Consider the following 21,168-nt stretch of genomic DNA (forward strand, 5'->3'; position numbering starts at 1 on the left):
TACTTTCTTTTGTTCTCTGTTTTTTTAGTTCTGTTTAAACTGACATTTTCAACTAATATAACTTCACTTTAACTTTGGATTTTTTCAGTGAATATATGTATATATTACATTTATTTGCAACGTCAATATAATTAAAATATGAATTCCTAAGGGTTGTTATATAATTTCCCTGCTTCCATTATTATCTATGGGAATGTGCTGGCGTACCAGTGAATGCCCATGTATGATGCTCACGAAGGCTGGACTAGAGTGCATTTATATCTGTTTTGACATTGTTAGGGCTGTAGTAACTTTAGAAGTATAGTTTGTGAACAGCAATAGTTTTACTCTTCTGTGGGTGGGTGTTTGCATTACCATATCACTCCCTAAACCTCTCCTTACATTTCCCTCAACTCACCCTTATATTATATTTCTCTTGTACCTTCCATATTTCCTACAAAAATATGTATACCTATATCTGGAACGATCGCTGCCACCATGACAGAGATCTTCATACAGAAAAGAAAGAAGAGGCGGAGGTCTCATCCGTAGGTCTATAAATAGCATTTTGTAGTATGTGAATAAAGCTAGTGTAGTACTACATTACTTATGGAAAGGGGCGACCACTCGGTCCCCCCGAACGTATGGCGGAGTACCACGATCCCCCCGGGAAGCCATCTTGGGCGGGAGGCGAGTCTCGGCTGGTATGCCCGAAGCGGCGTAGCCGGGGCGCGCCTTTTCCCGCCCTAGAGTGGGTTGGCCCAGACACTGACGCGGCTGGCCACGCCCTTGGGGCAGGCAGGGGCGGGTTTACGCCCGCCCTGAAGACGGATAAAAGGAGAAGCAAGATCAGAAGGCATCCTCTTGTTCCTGTGCTCTGAAGCTGCACCTCCTCGCTGCACGTGAGCTCGAGACGGAAAGAAGAGCCAATTTTGAGCGTTGTAATCGTTCTTGTTTGTTTTTCAGATACTCTGTTGGAGAATGCCGAAGAAGGCGGGAAAGCGCATGACTACTGACCAGATGCTGCGCGTTCTCATGAAAGAGGTGACCGACTTAAAGAGGCGAATGGATAAGGACGAGGAAGGGGGCCCGAAACGTCCTTTGGCGGGAGCAGCCCCGGGAGGAAAAAACAAGAGGCCCAGGAGGGGAGCAGCTGGGGGAGACAACCCGGGTCCCAATACCCCGCTCGAGGCTCCCACTCCCGGGCCGGAGGAAGGGAATCCGATTCCCGTTGTGGTCACCCCCGTGTCCGGGGAAGATATGCCGCCCGAGCTGGCAGCACAATTAGCAGCGTGGTTGGGAAAAGGTAGCGAGGGCGCCACGGCTGTCAACGCACAAGAGCTGATGAAGCAATTGCGTGAGTCACGGGAAGCAGCGAAGGTGTCCACACTGGCTGCCGCAGTAGAGAAGCCGCAGGGGACGGGTTCGGTAGCAGAGGCAACGTCCGGTGCAGGTAAGCGGCCATTGCCGATTGCGAGAGATGAGTCAGCACCCTCTCGTAGGGAAAAGTTGGGTCAGCATGTTCCTTTGGCTATTAAGGAAAAGATATGGGCAGGGGAGTACGTAAACATCTTCTCGTTGCTGACTGATCACTATGAGATGGAGCATGTTAAAGGCCAGAAGGAGCTCATGCATCCGAGTGTTTGGCGCGCAAAAATGGCCGCCTTTAAGGTAAATGAAAACATTGGTAATTGGGGCCAAGCGTGGGGGGTTTTTACATCAATCCTGGGGGAAAGAAGGCCCGATCTGTTACCCGAATTGCCGATTTATCAGTCACGAATCATGGGGTACTCGGTATCACACGAGGGTAATCATTGGTTTTGCTATGATAACCTGTTTAGAAAGGCTAAAGAACATGATAAAAATTTAACGTGGGATTGTTATGATTCTGTGTCTTGGTCCAAAATGAAGGATACTGGTATGTTAAAGTTGCCATTAGTAGGGAGTAACGTTGGCGAATCCTCCCGCCAATATGCGGGGACGCCCTTTCGATCAGGTGCGGGTACCGACAATTACTCGAGGCCTGCCGGCAATAGGAAAAAGGGGGGTTTGTTGGAACTTCAACAGGGGTAAATGTACTAGGCCCCAGGGATCGTGCAAATTTAGACACGAATGTAGTGGGTGTGGGCAATCATCCCATCCTGAGTCCACGTGCAGAGCCAAACCGGGTGATAACGGGGGTAGAGGAGGCGCCAAACAGGTCTAACATAGTCCGAGGGGCGCCTTTACCTACCCCGATTGATACCTTGGCAATGATTCCTTGGCTCAGTGAATACCCGGATCGTACTTCTGCTGGGGTGTTGCGGAACGGGTTTGCTTATGGTTTCCGCATCCCAGTGGGGGACTTTCAAGGTGCAGGGAAATGTAAAAATCAGCTATCGGTCTTCCAGCATACGACCGTGGTACAGGATAAGATCAGGAAGGAGGTTACTCGAGGTCGAGTCGCCGGTCCGTTTAGTGTACCGCCGGTTCCTAACTTTGTTTGTTCCCCTCTAGGTGTGGTCCCAAAGAAGGACCCGGGTGAGTTTCGGCTGATACATAATTTATCAGCCCCACGTGGTCTTTCCGTAAACGAAGCGATAGACCCGGAAGTGTGTTCGGTGCGGTACGCATCCTTCGATGGGGCCGTAGCCATTTTGAATCGCCTGGGGCCCGGGGCGCTGATGGCAAAATCTGATATCGAGTCAGCGTTCCGGTTGCTCCCGGTACATCCAGACGATCAGCGTCTCCTAGGTTTCATGTTTCAGGGTCAGTATTACATGGATAGGTGTATGCCGATGGGGTGCTCTATATCCTGTGCCTATTTCGAAAAATTCAGTAGTTTTCTACAATGGGTCTTCACAAGGAAGACGGGTTTCCAACATGTGATGCATTACCTTGATGATTTTTTGTTCCTGGGGGCAGCCGGGGATCCGGAATGTGGGCAGGCTTTGGCGCAATTCTGTGTCTTGATGAATCAGTTTGGCGTGCCATTGGCACCAGGTAAGACTGTGGGGCCTTCCACTTGCCTCGAGTTTCTGGGGATCGAGTTAGACTCCAGAGAAGGTTGTTTTCGTTTACCAGCCGACAAAGTGTCAAAGTTCAGGACATCCTTGCAAATGTGTATAAGTGGACCTAAGGTTAAGCTGCATCAATTACAGCAGTTAGTTGGCCAATTGAATTTTGCCCTGAGGGTTATACCAATGGCCCGCCCCTTTTCCCGTTCGATTGCTCAAGCCATGGTTGGCCTGAAGGAGTGCCATCATCGCACAAGGCTCTCGGCAGAGGTCCGCCAGGACATGCGCATTTGGTTGGCATTTCTGGCGAATTTCAATGGTCGAGTCGTCTGGAACAAACCGGCCGTGTCCTCCGAGGAGCTGGGGCTGTGGACAGACTCGGCAGGGAGCATAGGTTTCGGTGCCATCTTCGGCACAAGATGGTCTGCACAAAAGTGGCCGACATGGTGGCATGACAGTGGACTGACGAGTAACATTGCTTTCCTGGAACTTTTCCCCATTTTAGTGGCCCTGAGAACTTGGCCTGAAAGTTTCAAAGATCACTCTGTGGTATTTTGGTCTGACAATATGACCGTGGTCGAGTGTATCAATAGTCAGGCAGCACGATGCAAATGGATTTTGAGACTGCTCAAGGAAATTGTTTTACTGTGTATGCAATTGAATGTGCTATTCAGAGCAAGACATGTCCCAGGGGTAATGAACCAGGCGGCTGATGCACTGTCTCGTTTTCGTATGCAGGCTTTCTGGGGTTTCCTTCCCACAGCGGACCCGGAGCCGGCACCCTTTCCCGAAGCTCTCTGCTCTCTCGGTGCCCCGAACTTCGTAACCTCGTGGGAGAGAGTTTAGCACCCAGGACGAGGAAGGCATATGAAGGGGCGTTCCAGTCCTATTTAGCCTTTTTGGGGACTGATAGAGAGGAGCTTTGGGGCCAGGAGGAGTGGGTTGTAAATTTTCTGATGTCCTTACATCTGGTCGGGAAATCGGTGGCCACGGCTCAGAGGCATCGGGCTGCCATTTCCTTTGTTGCTAGGGCTCATGGGATCCATGACCCGACAGCGTCTTTCGTTGTACAGAAAGCGCTACGGGGGTGGCAACGCCTTGAGGGTCGCAAAGTAGACGAGAGGCGCCCGATAGGTTTGGATAGGCTGGCCCAGTTATTGTCCAGACTCCCTGCTACGTGTTCATCTCAGTTTGAGACAGTGTTATTCCGAGCCGCTTTTACGCTGGCATTCCATGTGTCAGGAGGATTGTGCCAGGAGCACGTCCAGATCAGAGGGGAGACGATGACGGTCTCATTTGTCAGGTCCAAGACCGATCAAAGTGGGATGGGTGACTGCGTAATCATACGCAGGATTCCCGGGTCCTCCATGTGCCCGGTAAGGTGTCTAGAAGATTATTTAGCACGAAGGGTGGCATCATGGGGAGGGACCTTGTTGAGACACGCTGACGCCACCCCACTGACAAAGTTTCAGTTCCAGCGGGTGCTTGCGATGTCGATTGCCGCTGCGGGCTTGAACCCGGGCGAGTTTGGGACCCATTCCTTTCGGATAGGGGCTGCTACAGAAGCTACAGCCAGGGGTCTGAATGTTGACCAAGTTAAACGGGTGGGGCGTTGGTCCTCCAATTGTTATAAAAGGTATGTGCGGTTGCACATGTTGTGAAGCTGTAACAATGTACTCACGCTTCTTGTTTTTGTTTGGTTTTCAGTTGCGCAAGCCTACGAGGCGGGGCGAACTTTGCAGTCGACCCAACACCGGGCCAGCGGTCAGACATCACCGGCTGTGGAAAAGGAGGTGTGGGTCGTGGGCCACTCATACGTGAGACGTGCCGCAGACGTATTCAAGGCAGGTGATATGATTCACGTAGCTGGGGAATACGGGTACAGTGTGTCCTTCTACGGAAGAGGCGGTCTCTGTATTGACCAGTTTCAATCATTTTTTGAGGGTTTGCTAGGGCAGACGAGGTCACCGCCGTCTGTAGTCATAGTACATCTTGGGGGTAATGATTTGGTCACCACTGGTAGACGACTTCTTCTTGAGGCGATGCTTTCCACTGTAAGTTGGTTAGCGAGGAGAGTTCCAGGGTGCACAATTGCGTGGTCCCATATGATCCCACGAAAAGTATGGCGGGGGGCTATTTCGGTTCCTGCTTTAAATCATTCTGTTAGAAAGCTTAATAACAAAGTGAGTAGGTTGTTCCGTTCCAAGACACTGCATTCTATTTCGCATGGGTGTATTAATGATGACAGTATGTATTTGGGGGATGGAGTGCATTTGTCTCGGGTGGGGAATGAGTTACTCATAGGAGACTTCTTAGCATGGCTAAAAACGTTACACCATGACCTTTAGGTAGGAGTGTTGTGGGGGGTCCGGATAGCCGGTCAACTATCCGGCCTGTGGCGGTAAGGTCATGATCGGTGAGCACTAATTGGAAGATCCCTATGAGTGGGCGTCACCCAGCACGGATGGGAGCGCTCGGGGGAGGTGGCCATTGGCCCCTCAACGGGGAGGCGGTCCCTTCTAAGGATGGGTCGCTGAAAGAAAAGGAAAGGCGGTCAAGGCCCCTTCCTGGGTAGGAAGGGTTACAGCCCCCTCCTCGGGAATTTCCCGGGGCCAGGACGTCTGCGACGGCAGATGTGGTAAGTTGTGTGGGGTTTGGGGGGGGGTCTACGCTACCTTCTAGATACCTCACACGAGTCCTCGTACGACCTCTAAGTGGCGTCGAGTTTTATTGGGGCCCCCGTCAAGTCAAGGGAAATTGGTAATTGCACTTGAGGTACGCCTCTGGGCCGCCCCTCACAAGTGAGGGCGATATTTCTGGGTTAGGGATCTTGACACCGGTTACGACCTTGCCGTTGGCCCTTAAACGTTAGGATGTACAATTTCAAAATTTCAAGTAAATGTTTTGTAGGATGTTAGTTCGGCTAGGAGAACCTTTGTATTAGAGAATCTGTTAAGGTTAGCCAAACATCGCAATGTGGTAATGAAATTGTACATAATATGAAACTGTTTATTTAATGTTTTAATTTTTGTTTCATATTTTAATAAATACGGCCGGGAGGGTTACTCCCTCCCGTCTTCCAAAAACTTCAGAACTGTTTCCGGTTTCCCATCCTTGGGGATTGTGTTGAGAGGGGGTGGCGGGTATCTCAGCCATATGGAAAGGGGCGACCACTCGGTCCCCCCGAACGTATGGCGGAGTACCACGATCCCCCCGGGAAGCCATCTTGGGCGGGAGGCGAGTCTCGGCTGGTATGCCCGAAGCGGCGTAGCCGGGGCGCGCCTTTTCCCGCCCTAGAGTGGGTTGGCCCAGACACTGACGCGGCTGGCCACGCCCTTGGGGCAGGCAGGGGCGGGTTTACGCCCGCCCTGAAGACGGATAAAAGGAGAAGCAAGATCAGAAGGCATCCTCTTGTTCCTGTGCTCTGAAGCTGCACCTCCTCGCTGCACGTGAGCTCGAGACGGAACGAAGAGCCAATTTTGACCCACCCACCAGCCCCTGAGGACAGCAAGTGGTTTTGTGAATAAAGTTGATGGTTAACTCTGATTTTCGTTTACAGGTTGTGGTATTATCATGATGATTTTGAGTATGTAATAAAGAATGGTCGATTTGTGTTACGTTTTGCAAATAAAAAAAATTCTGCTTTAGTGTTCATTGGTAAGCATGCTTTTAATAAAATTGTAGTTGCTACTGTCTTTTTTAGTTTGGTCATTTAGTTAGCATTGTCGTATTTATTTTGGTCGGGCGGTAAGGTCATGATCGGTGAGCACTAATTGGAAGATCCCTATGAGTGGGCGTCACCCAGCACGGATGGGAGCGCTCGGGGGAGGTGGCCATTGGCCCCTCAACGGGGAGGCGGTCCCTTCTAAGGATGGGTCGCCGAAAGAAAAGGAAAGGCGGTCAAGGCCCCTTCCTGGGTAGGAGGGGTTACAGCCCCCTCCTGGGGAATTTCCCGGGGCCAGGACGTCTGCGACGGCAGATGTGGTAAGTTGTGTGGGGTTTGGGGGGGGGTCTACGCTACCTTCTAGATACCTCACACGAGTCCTCGTACGACCTCTAAGTGGCGTCGAGTTTTATTGGGGCCCCCGTCAAGTCAAGGGAAATTGGTAATTGCACTTGAGGTACGCCTCTGGGCCGCCCCTCACAAGTGAGGGCGATATTTCTGGGTTAGGGATCTTGGCACCGGTTACGACCTTGCCGTTGGCCCTTAAACGTTAGGATGTACAATTTCAAAATTTGAAGTAAATGTTTTGTAGGATGTTAGTTCGGCTAGGAGAACCTTTGTATTAGAGAATCTGTTAAGGTTAGCCAAACATCGCAATGTGGTAATGAAATTGTACATAATATGAAACTGTTTATTTAATGTTTTAATTTTTGTTTCATATTTTAATAAATACGGCCGGGAGGGTTACTCCCTCCCGTCTTCCAAAAACTTCAGAACTGTTTCCGGTTTCCCATCCTTGGGGATTGTGTTGAGAGGGGGTGGCGGGTATCTCAGCCATACTACAAAATGTCTGTTTGTGAATAGGCCGCAAACATTAGCTAACACACCCATGAACGCGACATTTTACTCTGTTCTCTAAAAGTTCACTTTATTTATATTCAGTGTTGCAGTTGTGACCTCAAAGTGCATTCTTCCGTCAGTCCGTTTCAGGATTTATTTACTGCTTCTTTCATTACCTTTCATATCAGCACCCTAATCGGAATCATGTATAGAGGACTGTATTAAAATATAGCTGTTCTGTTTGAGAACTGCTGGACAAGTTTGCATCATACTAGTAAGCGACATCCTACTATTACCAGTTTATCTGAAATGTTTACCGTTTGCTTGACTGGTCTTCCCACTTTTTCCTATATAACGTTCAATTCTTTTTCGTTACAGATTTGTCCTTTTTTGAAAACACGACATCAACGCATAGATTCATCATCAGCATGTTTTGCGAGTCTGTAATAGCGATTATTAAGGAATCGCTATTACAGACTCGCAAAACGGGATTCATGTAGAAATCGCAATATTTATTGCGATTTCTACAGCTTCCTTATTTGCGATTAGCTAATTGCTAATCGCAAATAAGGAATAACTCCCCATTTATTCCTATGGGCCTAAAAGCCGATAGGAATGAATGGAAAGACATATCAATGTGCGAATCACTATTAGCGATTCGCATTTTGAGTTTGCGATTTCAAGGATGCAGGGGTGTCCAAAAGACACCCTGTTGCACCCCTGAAATGATATTGGATGCTGGTGTTACGCACACAGATGCCCCAAGGACATGTGTGTGTGTAACATACAACTTAGAAAAATGCACTTAAGTGCATTTTTCTAAGTTTCCGCTATTTACCACGAGGTTTGACTTCGCGGTAAATAGCGGCCCAAAATTGTGAATTTGCAATTTTTAAATGTTTCATGAATTGCATTTAAGGAATCTCAAATAGAGATTCCTTAAATGCAATTCCTCGCAAATTTGCCAATTCTATAATAGCGAATTTTGCATTTGGGATGATGAATCCCAAATGCAAAAATTGCGCTCGCAAAGGACCAGATTCTCAGAATCTGGCCCTTTGCGAGCCGATTTTCCGTTGATGAATCTGGTCGTATGTTTTCATGTGTTGCATTGGCAATTTGCCTTGGTTTATGCAACTGAACAGTGCTCTCATGTGGCAAATGCAATTCCAGTCTCTAACTTGGTCCTAATAGCATTTGATTATGTTCGCAAATTAGATACATTCGGCTTAAATAATGCTATTTTGCAGAAACAGCATTTTACACGTATTGCTCAATTGTGAATTCACCAAGAGCCAGGGCACAACACAAGGTTTCATTGAAATGTAAATACATTTTAGAATCATATGTTCTAAATGAATGTATTGAACAGGAAATAAAATTCCCTGGAAGAGCAGAAGTGCCATCTGTGACCTGAGACCCTCTGTTTCCTTCTTTCCCTGTACAAGGAACACATTACCAATAATTGCCTTTAGGCTCTCTGACAATATTTAAGTTATTATTTTTTTTTCATTGGGTGTTTTTATAAAGTGCTAACACAGCTTGAAAGTTGCAACCAAGTACTCAGTAGAAGATAGAACATGAGGCTGTTTGATCGGGGAAAGAAGTCTCTTTGGAAGATTGCCACTGAATGAGTTCCAGGGTAACCAGGCACCGGTGGGATAACTGAATGCCTGGCAGAGCCCCTGTGTCTATGAAAAAGCCATCTGAATCCTCCAATTGCTTATGACACTTTTTAGGTTTCGCCATGGATAGCGCTTGCGCTGTGATTGCGACATCTCTTTTAAATAAAAATAAAAATACTTAGGAAAGGCTACAGCCTGCCCATGACTTACAATTGGTTGGCTCCCACATCACTCTCATTTGCTTGCTTCCTATTGGTCAGCACCTCCTTCTCGCCTCCAGCTTCCTCCTGGTCCTCCAGTCTTTGTCCTCTTGTAGGACTTGGGACAAGTACCGCTTCTGGTGGTTCTAATGTCCTGCGGGACACATTCTAGTGTTCCCTTGGAAGCTGAACTTCCAGCTACTCCCTTGAGGGCTGGACACACTACACCCACACACCCATCAATCACAGGTGTTGCGAGTGACATGACCCTGCTAATAAAAGGGTCCGGGTGCACCATACCAACCGGTGTCTGTGTCCATTATTTCCACACTATGTGGGCCTAAGGCCAAACACCACATTGGCGACGAGGCAGGTAGCCAACTCCGTGTGCCTGCCACTCAGCACTCCCTCGTCCCTCGTGGGGAGATATGAGCTGCTGCCTGTGGCTGCAGTGAGGGTCAAGCTCCGCATCGCAACACAGCCCTCCGCCTTTGAAGAAGAAGGCACGGAGACTGGCTGTTCCTCGACCACTTCAGGTCCCACGAATCAAGGAGTGGACAATCACCCCCAACAACAGCTGCTGCCTCCACGCCGTCGGAACTGTAAGTCTCCCCGCCATGCATGGGACATGGCCGCTGCCGTGTTGGGCACATACTCTGGTATTTAGTTAACTGTTTGTTTTATCCCCACATTTTGGACTAACATGTTGTTTTTTCCTCAATAAAGTTGGGGAGGAATGTAATGTCCTGCGGGACACGTTCTAGTGTTCCACAAGAAGCTGGACTTCCAGCCACTCCCATGATGGCTGGACACACTACACCCACACACCCATCCATCACGGGTGTCACGAGTGACGTGACCCTGCTAATAAAAGGGCCCGGGTGCACATGCTCGTGGCCAGTTATTGCACCATACCAACCGGCGTCTGTGTCCATTATTTCCACACTATGTGGGCCTGAGGCCCAACACCACAGTGGCCAGTGTCTTCCCACTGGCCACAGCCTCCTGGAGGTACTCCTGCCTTTCAGCCCCTTCTATGCCCTCTCCCTCCCTATCTTCGATCTCTCTTCTTATTGTGTTCTCTCTCTTGACCTACTTCTGTTCGCTTTCTCTCTCTCTGCTCTTTTCCATATCTCAGCCTTTTCCTCAACTCTGCTCTCTCATTCCCCATCTGTACGCTCTTCAAGCCTGCTTTTACTCTCAACCTCCATGCCTCTAATCTCCCCCATCTCTACACTCATTCTCCCTCCCCCTGTCCCGGCTGTGCTCGGCCTCTCTTCCCGTGTCCACCCTAATTTTCCCTTGCCTTTTCCACTCTGACATTTCCCCAGGGGCGAAGCTTCAGGGGGGGGGGGATGTTTGGGATGTGACTCCCCCCCATATAAATGCATCTTTGGCTTGAGAGTTGGGTCTGGTGGCTCTGAGTCGGATCTTCTATGCCGTAGTTGTTAATTCTCATCATCTTCCTATGACTGAAAGGTTTTAACTTGTTATTTTTGATTTTAAAGGATCTTAGAGAGAGGTCCACTTAATGCAAATAATATTGAACTTGTCACGTGGGGACAGTGTATCCCAAATCTTGGTCATCCATCTCCTCTTTGGCATATTGTTTTTTAGTTGGGAAATTTTGGATTCACACCTCCCTAATCTCACTGATTAAGCTATGCTCCTCCATTTTGCTGCCAAGTTTGTGGGTACCGTCCCCTCAGTTTCTCTCTTTGTATATGCAGCAGTTTACCACTGGATGCGCCACTGCCTTTTCCATTGACACAATTCCATCCCTCTGTGTTTTTTTCACTGAGCGGAATCTCATTTCCACCCATTTTGGACATTTATTAACCCCGGTGCCCTCAACTATCACCCCAGGCTTCATTCTACCGCCCTCATTGCAGTATCTTGAACACCCTCACTGCCTACCCTCACCTCTAATCATTGACGCTTACTTCCTCCTTTTCTGAGACCGCTTTAAAACCCAATGTCTTTTCAGGCTGCATTCTTCTGGTGATATTTTACAACTTTGTACTATTTCTATAGATTACGGTTCCGTTCATCATTACCGCGTTTAATGTCCCCTTGCTTTGAATGCTAAAAATTTAACCTGTTCACTATTTTGATTGATCATTTATTACTTACTGATCACAACATAAAACAGTTTTGTTTATGCTTGGTGCAAAACACAGGGCTAATCAACGGCCCCACAGGACCGCATGTGCTGAAAGGAGGAAGTGCTAAGGAGAAAAACAGACAAAATATTTAGTTAGCCCCAAGTTTAAATGTTTTTTAGAAGAGGTGGTCCTTGAATGGTTTGTGAATTTTCCTAAAAACAGCTTTATGTTGAAGAGTCAAAAGCACCTGGTCCTGGAAGATGTATCGGGCTCCAGATCCTAATTGCAGGTCTTAAGTTTTGTTCCCTTTAAGGCGGATCCAACTTTAGGCCTCTCCATTGTTGGGAGATGCAGTTGGCAATGTGGCGAGGAATTCCCCCTTCAATTTGAATCTCTATAGTAATGTGGGTGGCGTCAGTACACAGGTATCAATAGCTATGGAGTGTTGATAAGTGTTGAGTAGAAACATTGAGGCCTAGCAATCATTTGGCATCTCATGTGTCTCTTGAAAGAATTTGGAGAGAAATTAATATTTGTTTGAGATAAAAGTCCTTAAACAATTAGACTGTAGGCAAGCGTGCGCAAGTAGTACATTGTGGTTGATAATGTAAATGACCTATTACGGAGTAAGATTGAAGCAGTTTTGGACGTGACGACTTGCAGGTGGACATTGGGTAGAAACTGAGGTTTTCAATCAGCCATGTGCCTCCATGTAAATCAAATTCCCAAGAGATCAGAAAATAGTACTATTCCCACTAATTCGAGCACTCATTTGATCAGACTCACTGTGTTAAACATCTGATGGCTGCACTGGGTTTCAGACCTGTAACCTGCTTATTACACTAGCTCTCTGCAGCAGGTGCATGAGGCCTATGAACTATATTACTAAATACTTCACTAAGCCTTTCCAGCCTCCCACTGCCTGTCGCAAAAAAGTTTTCAGGCATTTTCCCTTGTGACCATTATTGCCAAGTGAGCCACCTCTGCTCACTTAGGGTCTCATGTCTGTATTTGGGTAGTGTTCTGCTCCAGCCTTCCTTGGCTATCTTGTTGTTAGACGGCATTGGATCGCTTAACAAGAGCATCGGTTACATTGCACGGGGGCACATTAGTTTTTTTATTTTAAGCACAGGGAGATTTAGTGATTTCCCAAGAATCACATGATGTTGATCCGACACAAAGACTCCAACCCAGTTCTGAGATACACAGGTCGCATTCACTGTTGTGCAGCAGGGCTAATAATTAGAGCCATGTCACTGCACTTTTTTTTCTTTAAGTTAAGCCGTGTTAGACAGCAGCCCGCAGTACTGTGCAACATGTCTAAAAAATATTGACAAAGCCAATAGATCTCACATATGTTAAAACTATTGGTTTTGGCAATGCTTGTTTAGTAATGACACCGTTGTTGGGACATTTCCTTATTTATCCATTTCTGAAGATAAAGACAATCGCATCACATCTGGCAACATTGTCATTCAGCAAATTGACCTGCAAGGCCAATAGGCCTGTACCAGACTTTTGTGGTCAACATCAAATTAAGTTATAAAATACCCAAGATGCAACACTATTGATATAAACTATTTCTTTTCATGTTCTTTATTATACTCACATACGTCAACAGCCAATGACCTCACTACTCTCCTTTTCTAAACAACCCAGGAAGCAACACAAGCAAGCACTGTGACACTACTCACCAAAGACAATAGCTCCTAAGTAGCCACTGCACTACAGGACCCTAATTTCTAGGAACCCCCACAGGGGAAACAACTCTCTACCCCTATTAAAGAAATGTGAGAGTGTGTGGGCACAACATCCTCTATTGCGCAGCTCATCTGGGGGTGAGTAGAGCATGCATCCTGATCTAGGCTTACCCTTGGTGGAATGCCGGTAGTGGACTGCATAGGGTCTAGTGTCTCCATAATAGAGGGCTGGAATTTGGGTGACGAGTTGCATGGAGGATTCCCGACTGTGTGGGTCTCGGGGCTGGAGATTTACCTTGTCTGGATGGCATGGAATTGTGAGTTGCATAATCTTGGTATACCAGTCAGTTGTTTAAGGCCAGGGATGAACTAGCCCCCATCAGAAAGCCATGCCTTTTATGAGCTTGGAGCTGGGGTATGGCAGGGGGATTATACTTCATCTGTATACTGGCGGTTTCAGGTGAGCATGATCTTGCCTCCAGGGCTATATGGTTGTGTGCTAAGTTCCCATCTTTTAGATACAATTCAATGGAATCAGTTGGTAAGGCGTTGTAAATTAGTCGATTTGCCCAGAGGATGTTGTCCCTGATGTCTGACCTACACCCCCTTATTTTCCGGATCCAGTGGATGGATTTCTTGACCAAAGAGTTATTGTCTTCGTATTTGGCATAGGAGAACGGAATTTTAGGTACATTAATCATGAAAATGCTCTTGGGGGAGCATTGGTCTTGTTTGTGCCTTAAGCTATAATGGCGCTCAATATCAACTAAGTTAGTTTCATTATTACCCACTAGATCCGGAAGATTTGTGTTTGGTTGTGTCTGATGTCGGATTTGGATAGACATGAGAGGCACTAAGATATTAGTAGGCTTAGGGGTAGCACTGTTTCCTAGTGGAATGTCCTGCCTTAATAACAAGTTTGAGGACTGGTTGGATATGTCTACTCCTGGTTGATTTTTATCCCCAAGAATCTTAACCTCTTTTGTAAGCGCTAAGATTGCGGATTTTAATAGAGTGACTTTGTCCCTGAGTCCGGAGATGTCCTTGTAAGTATCCATCCCTACTGTCGAATGCTCGGCTAGATGACCCTCCTCCCTCCTCTCTGTAGGCTCTTCCTTGGTGTCCGTATGCACTACAGCTAGACTTGGTGACGAAGGGACCCTACCTGCTTCTTCTTGCCTTCCCTTAATGCTTTCAGGCAAATCATGGAGTGGTGAATATCGATTGGTTAGAGGGATATTAATGGTGGTATGTATATCAGTTAAGTCAATTGTGTCTTCTATTAAACTTTTATCTGCCACTACAGTGGGAAAGGGAGGAGTCCCTACTTACCTAGCAACCATCCCTAGTTCACATTGCGTGGTGGTATTTGGTCTTTGGATCTTAGTCACAGCACTGAAGTAGTGCGCTTGGTAAATGTGGACGGAATTTGTTTAGCACAATTGGGGTTTGGGCTAGGGGGAGGGACTGGTTCAACAAAAGGTTGCAGATTGCCAGGGGTGGCTGGATTCAGAACAGGATCTATGATGTCATGGAATTCTACCAATAGATCATCAATACGATCGAGAACACAGTTTTTAAGACTTGATTTACGTGACGTCTTAGTTTTGCCAACTTTATCAATGGATTTCCTTTTCCCCATGATAGTAGGTCAGTAAATGACAATGCTATAGTACTAAACAAAGGTAATTCATATAATACCAACGAAATAAACTTGGTAGCAATGGTTACAATTCCTTATCAAGGCAATAGCACGTCAACTAATTAAGGAACATCCAAGGACAGTTCTTAAAGCTAGGGAGAAATGGTAATTGGGGAAACAGTAAATGTAAATCTTTAACTCACAGTTTTAAGATGTAACAAAGTTTGAGCCTTCAAGCCTTCAGTCCCAAAGAGTGTCAGCTAAAAAGAAATGCTGAATCCCGAGACCAAGCAGTGTCAGCAGTGCGGTGCAAGGGAGCCTGGGAGGCTGAGACCCTGAGCCTGGCTACAACTCCCGGAGTTCAGGAGAACTTACACCATGTCTTGGTCTCTCTACTAACAGCTTCTTTGATGGGGTATTTATCTGGTATCGCCGAAGCCCTTGGGAAGTCTAGTGAGACGAAACACGTGTTGGCTGCGCTAGTTAATCGGGCATGTCTTATCATCAGAATTTATCTGCATATTATATACCGTCTGATATTTATACCATCTATGTTGCCGTCATATTGGGTTGTACCATTTATTGGCTAAGTGATGGATGATATATGTTGTAATTGTTACTCATAATTGAGTATATCTATAATATTTTTCTTTCATTATATTAGTATAACAATCTTTTGTAATACTTCTTTGTTTGAATTTGAGTTATCCAGGCAACTATGTAATGTTATGTTGGGTATCGCTGTTGGCAATTCTTATGTTTACAATTCTTTACAGCAGAAGTGTCATTTGTTGTAGCATTTCTACCGTTGATTGACCACTTTGTGTGAAAGGTTTGTGCAGGTAGCTTTTTCCACTGCTGCAAATTGTAATATTTGTTGAACTATAACTCCCATATTTGAGTGGTTTTTAGGTTTTTATCATTAGCTTGTGTCACATTCCAACACCTTAGTATAATGTCTCTTTATCATTAGTATAATGTCATCTTCATCACATATAAATGATATTTGATCTACACATAGAATTTCATTGCTTCCTTATTCATTCCTAATATCAGTACGGTTTGACATAAATCACAAATCCAGGATATCTCACCTTATTCAACTCCTTTCACATGTCATCAAACATATTTAATGATTGCCTACAACATGCCTGATGAAGTGTTTTTGCCCCCTGCTGAAAGTAGTGTCACTCGTAAACATCCTCTGCAACTATTAATCACCAAATTCTCAGTTATGGGTCACAACAGAAGGCGAGGGTGCATAAATTATAGAAGAGTAAACAACTGTTGTTACCATACAGCAACATTTGAACAATTAGGACATTAATGCGCGTATGCTGAAATAAATTCCTCTATAGGCAGCAAAACACTGCAAATGTCTATGTCTCCTTCATCCCTCATTAAGACTTTCACTGTATGTTGAGCGTAGGCAAGCAACTCTATTATCACCCTCGTTCTAAACTGTTTTGTCGGTTTTGTTAATCTCTGCTTTCTACATATGCACTAATGGGAATTCATGCCTGTTTTTTTATTTCAAGGATGCTGTCACAATATGCACACTTGGAATTGGAACAGCATTTGGAGAGTCAATTCTTGACAACACTCCCCGCCATGCTACGATTGTTACACGGGAGTATAGTGAGCTTCTCCGTATCGAGCAGAAGGACTTCAAAATACTATGGGAGGTAAGTCTGAAGATTATCTTGTGTTAGCGCCTATGTGCTGAATATTTGTATTATCTTTAACTCGGAAGTATTTGAGTGAGTCAATTTTTTTTTTTCATGATTATCAAAAAGGTGCTTTGACGACCCGATTGTGGTGAGATAAGATCCTAATTTTGCAATTAAAGGTGAGCAGTGAGATCTTATAGGCATATTTAATATGCAGTGGAAACTTTGTTCTACAAAGCAGGCAGATTTTAAGTGACATTTCTGGAGGATTCACAACCTCCTTTCATTTTTTCAATATTTTAAGAACAAATAATTTTCTTAGATTCAGAGACTGATGGCTGGCCGTCAAAGAGCAGGTGCAAAGGTGTCACCTTCTCAAAATAGTTTACAGGGTCTAGTGGTTCAGTGGATTCATGCATCCATTTCAGAGATCTATGGGCCTCATTAGGATGGTGGACAGACCTGCGTCCGTCCGCCACCCCCGAGGTGGAGGGACTGTCCGTCGTCCCTCCGTGGGAATTAGGATGTGACCGCCACCATGGCGGTCACATCCTGGATATTTAACATTGCAGCGGGTGCCGCTTGAAGCAGCACCCGCCGCAAGGTTAAATATGCATGCTTACCATTTGCATGCACAAAACGGCAGGCACCGCGCGGTGCCTGCCGCCTTGTACATGCAAATGCTTGGGGGTACCATAGGTACCCCCGATGTGCACACCCCAGCAGCAATTTTCCACATGCTTTTCCACGGCTTTTTCAACATTGTAATTTGGCTGGCGGTGTCTTGTAGACACCGCCACCAAATTGCGGAAAACACCCCCCGGATCAGCGGTGGACGAACCTGCTGTCCGCCGCTGATCTCACCGCCATCCTAATCTGGCGGTGGGTGTTTTGATGGGCCGCAGCGGTGATTCCGCATTGTCCGGGCCGGCGGTGGCTTCCGTCGGCCTGGAGGATGCGGAATCACCTCAATCCTAATCGGCCCCTATGTTTGATCTTAGAGTCACAGGTTCAAACCCAACAGATTCTTTCAAAGTCAATGAATGAGGATATTTGGACACAATTTCAAGTTGTAAATATCGGGAGACAGAACAATCTCAATATAAATATTGTGATACAAAAATATTGTGATGCAGAAATACCGTTATTTTCAGGTGAGTAATATCGTTGTCTTAGTGTTGTTTGTATAATTATTATTAATTTTTCATAAATATAGTTTGTAGTTGTAAGTGATTTAATTTTTTTTATTTCATTTTTAATAGTAATTTATAGTGTGACAGGTTGTTGGGTTGGTAGGGGGTTAGGGTGTGTAGTTAATTAAGTTATAATTAGTTATTAATTAACACATTTTCAAGTAAGGTTGTGATTGATATTTAATTTGTATATTATGTAATATTGATGTATTAAACTTATATTTTTAGATGCAGGTTGCTACGTTCGTAGGGGGATAGGTTTGGAAGTTAATTTGGTAATAATTAATTAACAATTAATTTATAATTTATTATTAATTATATAACGTATTCATAATTATGTACATTGTGGAATAATCATACATTTTCGTTATATTTTAGGTGTGACTGCTGGGTTTTGACTGTGGGAAGTTAAGTTATAATGAATTAACAATGATGTAATAGTTTATTATTAATTCTTTCATTCATTATGAATTATTTACTTTATGTAATACTGATTTATTTTCGTTATATTTTAGTTGTTGGCTGCTAGCAGTGTAGAGTTGAAAGTTAATTATTGAATTATTTAATACATATGTAAATTGTGTATTAACAATACATTTTCGTTTTAATTTGGGTGTGGGCTGCTGGGTTTGTAGGGTTTCAGGGTGGGTAATTAAATGATAATTTCCTATTAATTGCTAATTATGTAATTGATTATCAATTATGTAAATTATGGTATACTCATTTGTTTTAATTATATTGTAGGTGTGGGTTGATAGTTTTGTAGGGGTATAGAGTGGAAAGTTAAGTAAGTAACAATTAAATACCCATAATTTTTTAATAGAACATTTCAAATTGAGTACTTGTTTTTTTCCATTTTTAATATATATTTTAAATAAGAATGTTTATAGTTGGAGTTTTACATTTTTTGGAAATAAATAGGGTTATTTAAATATATATTGTGTTTGAAATGAAGTAGTTTACCTACTATTGCTTAGACTAGATTGGTAACAGTAAATTTAACCCCTCTCTAACCCAACGCTTTCCCTACTGTTGCACAGACTGGTGTGGAATTGTAAATCTCACCCCCCAAGTCCAATGCTATCCCTACTGTTGTGCTGTTTGGAGTGGTAATAATAATTGTAAATCTTACCATGCCGAAGTTCAATGGTTTCCTTACTGTTGCACAGACTGGAGTGGGAATGGTAAATGTAACCGCTCTGAAGTCCAACATTTTCCCTACTGGTACCTGGACTTAAGTTGGAATAGTGAATTTAAGCCCTCCAAACTCCAACTGTTTCCCCACTGTTGCACACACTGGAGTGGGAATAGGAAATCTTACTCCTTTGAAGTTCAACGCTTTCTTTACTGTTGCGCAGACTTCAGTGGAAATAGTAAATTTAACCCCTCCCCAGTCCAACACATTCCCTACTGTTGCATAGACTGGAGTGGGAATAGTAAATGTAACCCCTACTATTGCTCTGTTTGGAGTGGTAATAATACATTTAACCCCTCAGAAGTCCTACAATTTCTCTACTGTTGCATAAACTGGAGTGGGAACAGCATATCTATTATTCTCAGACTGCAAGCCATTTTCTAATATTGGTTTAAATATATTTTATGATTATGTGTTTATAATTGTAATTTTATATTATTTGTTTATATATATGTATTTTTTTAAAGTTTTTACAATATTGTTTGTTACTTTGCTTTTTTATTTTTTATTTGATTGGTAATTTATTTAATGTTTTGGCATTATATATAAATATGTTTTCTGTTTCATGTATAATATATATATATAAATATACATATATGAAAGAATTAAACAAAACATTATATAATGTTAAATAATAGTTAAATAAAAGGTGACCCCGGACACGAACACAGGTTTGACTCCGCTAATTATAACCGGAAGAGGTTTAAAAACTGAGATGTGTGCTCGCTCCAATTTTGTTCAATCTCTTTATTTCAGACTTGAGTAAAACATTGGATGAGGCGCACTCTCCAAAAATGGGACGACAATTGAGGACGTCACTCCAATATGCAGATGACATAGTCCTCATGAATGTGACCCCAATTGGTTTGCAAAACCTGCTGAATGCTTTAACTCTCTACTGCGTAAAAAATTGACAGTTAGTTTCGAAAAAACTAAAATAGTTCTCTTTAGAAACAGCCACAAGAAGGGAAAATGGTCCCTGGTTGGCAACTTGGTAGAAAGGAGTTCCAACTGTAAATACTTAGGGCTCTGGCATCAAGATCGCCACTCCACCTAAAAACACTAAAGTCATGCCTAGCCTCCGTTATATGCGTTTTTCAAAATATACACAATAAGATGGCTACACCTACCTGGAACCCAATGTTGGTGGCAATTAAGGCAAAACTGATCCAGAAGTTAGCCTATTTGTCAGTAGTCTTCCCGGAAAAGCTAAATTCATTCTTGAACAACTCCCACAGTAAGGTCTTCTGTCTCACATTCTCACTTTTGTACAACAAAGAGCCTTTCTTAAATATTAGTCATCTTTAAGAGTGGGCGCTCCCAGCACTGTAAAATCACTCATCTGGAAGAAGATTCAGGACAACAGCAAAACGAACTCCTGAGCCAATGCCAGAAATGAGGCCTTCGAGGCGCTGGACTCACAGCACATCTGGAAAGCAACTTTATCTCAGACTGCTTTCAAACTGGCAATGAATAAACAAGTAAAATTATTGTTGTGGGCACAAGATAAGGAGCGGTTAAAAAGCGCAAACATGCGTGGCTCTTCATAAACACATGCAAATTGCCAACCCCACAGAGCTGTCTTTTCAAAACAATTAAAGGCTCTCACAAATCAAGATTTTAAGCACTGAGGCTCCGCCTAACACCAACAAGTGATGCACTGCCACCATGGGCCCCAAAACCAAGTCTGACGGTTTGCGGATTGTGCCTGCTAGAAACCTTCTTGCACATATTATGCACATGCCCCACTCTGCTTTCGCACACAGAAAGCTCTTGCGTAACATCTTTAATACTCACGGAATAAGAACATGTCATCACGCCCTTCTTTGTCTCCAAGGCTCTAGTGCCCAGGTGATAGTCTGCCTGGCAAAGTTTATTATCAGCACAGAGAAACTTCTCAATGCTTGAATATATTTGACCTTGAAGTGCATATTGCGTCCAGCAGCTGCCTTGAACTAAATTCAGAAGAGCCTTGTACACCCTATCAAATGCTGAAGTTGATGGAAAAAAAGAGCAAAAATGGAACCACTAGCATATGCAACGTGAACTGAATCCACCATGGCATCTGAGTGTTTCTTCTGATTGCCTCAAGAGCCAAAGAAGTGGCCATCAGGCATTCCTTGCTGCACTTTCTAAGCACTGTTACTTTTATCTTGTATGCCTGGCTGTTGCTCACTGGGGACAAACAAACAACAGCTCTGATCTTACTCAAGCGCACTTATTATAAGAGCCAAGTGCAATAGGGACTTTTATGTATGTTTAGCTGCTTTTTAGGTCTCGCCTACGCAGCGTGCATGCGCTGCTAAGGAGGAGACCTTATGGAAGCGATCAGAATTTTGACCAAAAACTTGCACGTTTT

The 21,168-nt window shown here is 44.5% G+C and overlaps 1 protein-coding gene across 1 annotated transcript in view; it reads left to right on the forward strand.

Moving 5' to 3' along the window:
• Nucleotides 1-21,168, forward strand: part of RAPGEF4 (Rap guanine nucleotide exchange factor 4) — a 1,206,373-nt gene that overhangs the window by 249,873 nt on the left and 935,332 nt on the right. Inside the window, exon 4 of the mRNA XM_086956142.1 lies at nt 16,290-16,436. Within this exon, the coding sequence (XP_086812268.1) occupies nt 16,290-16,436 (147 nt within the window). The remainder of the gene's footprint in view (nt 1-16,289; nt 16,437-21,168) is intronic.

The sequence above is a fragment of the Lissotriton vulgaris genome, chromosome 2_1 (assembly GCF_964263255.1).
Source record: "Lissotriton vulgaris chromosome 2_1, aLisVul1.2, whole genome shotgun sequence".
NCBI classification, from domain to species: Eukaryota; Metazoa; Chordata; class Amphibia; order Caudata; family Salamandridae; genus Lissotriton; species Lissotriton vulgaris.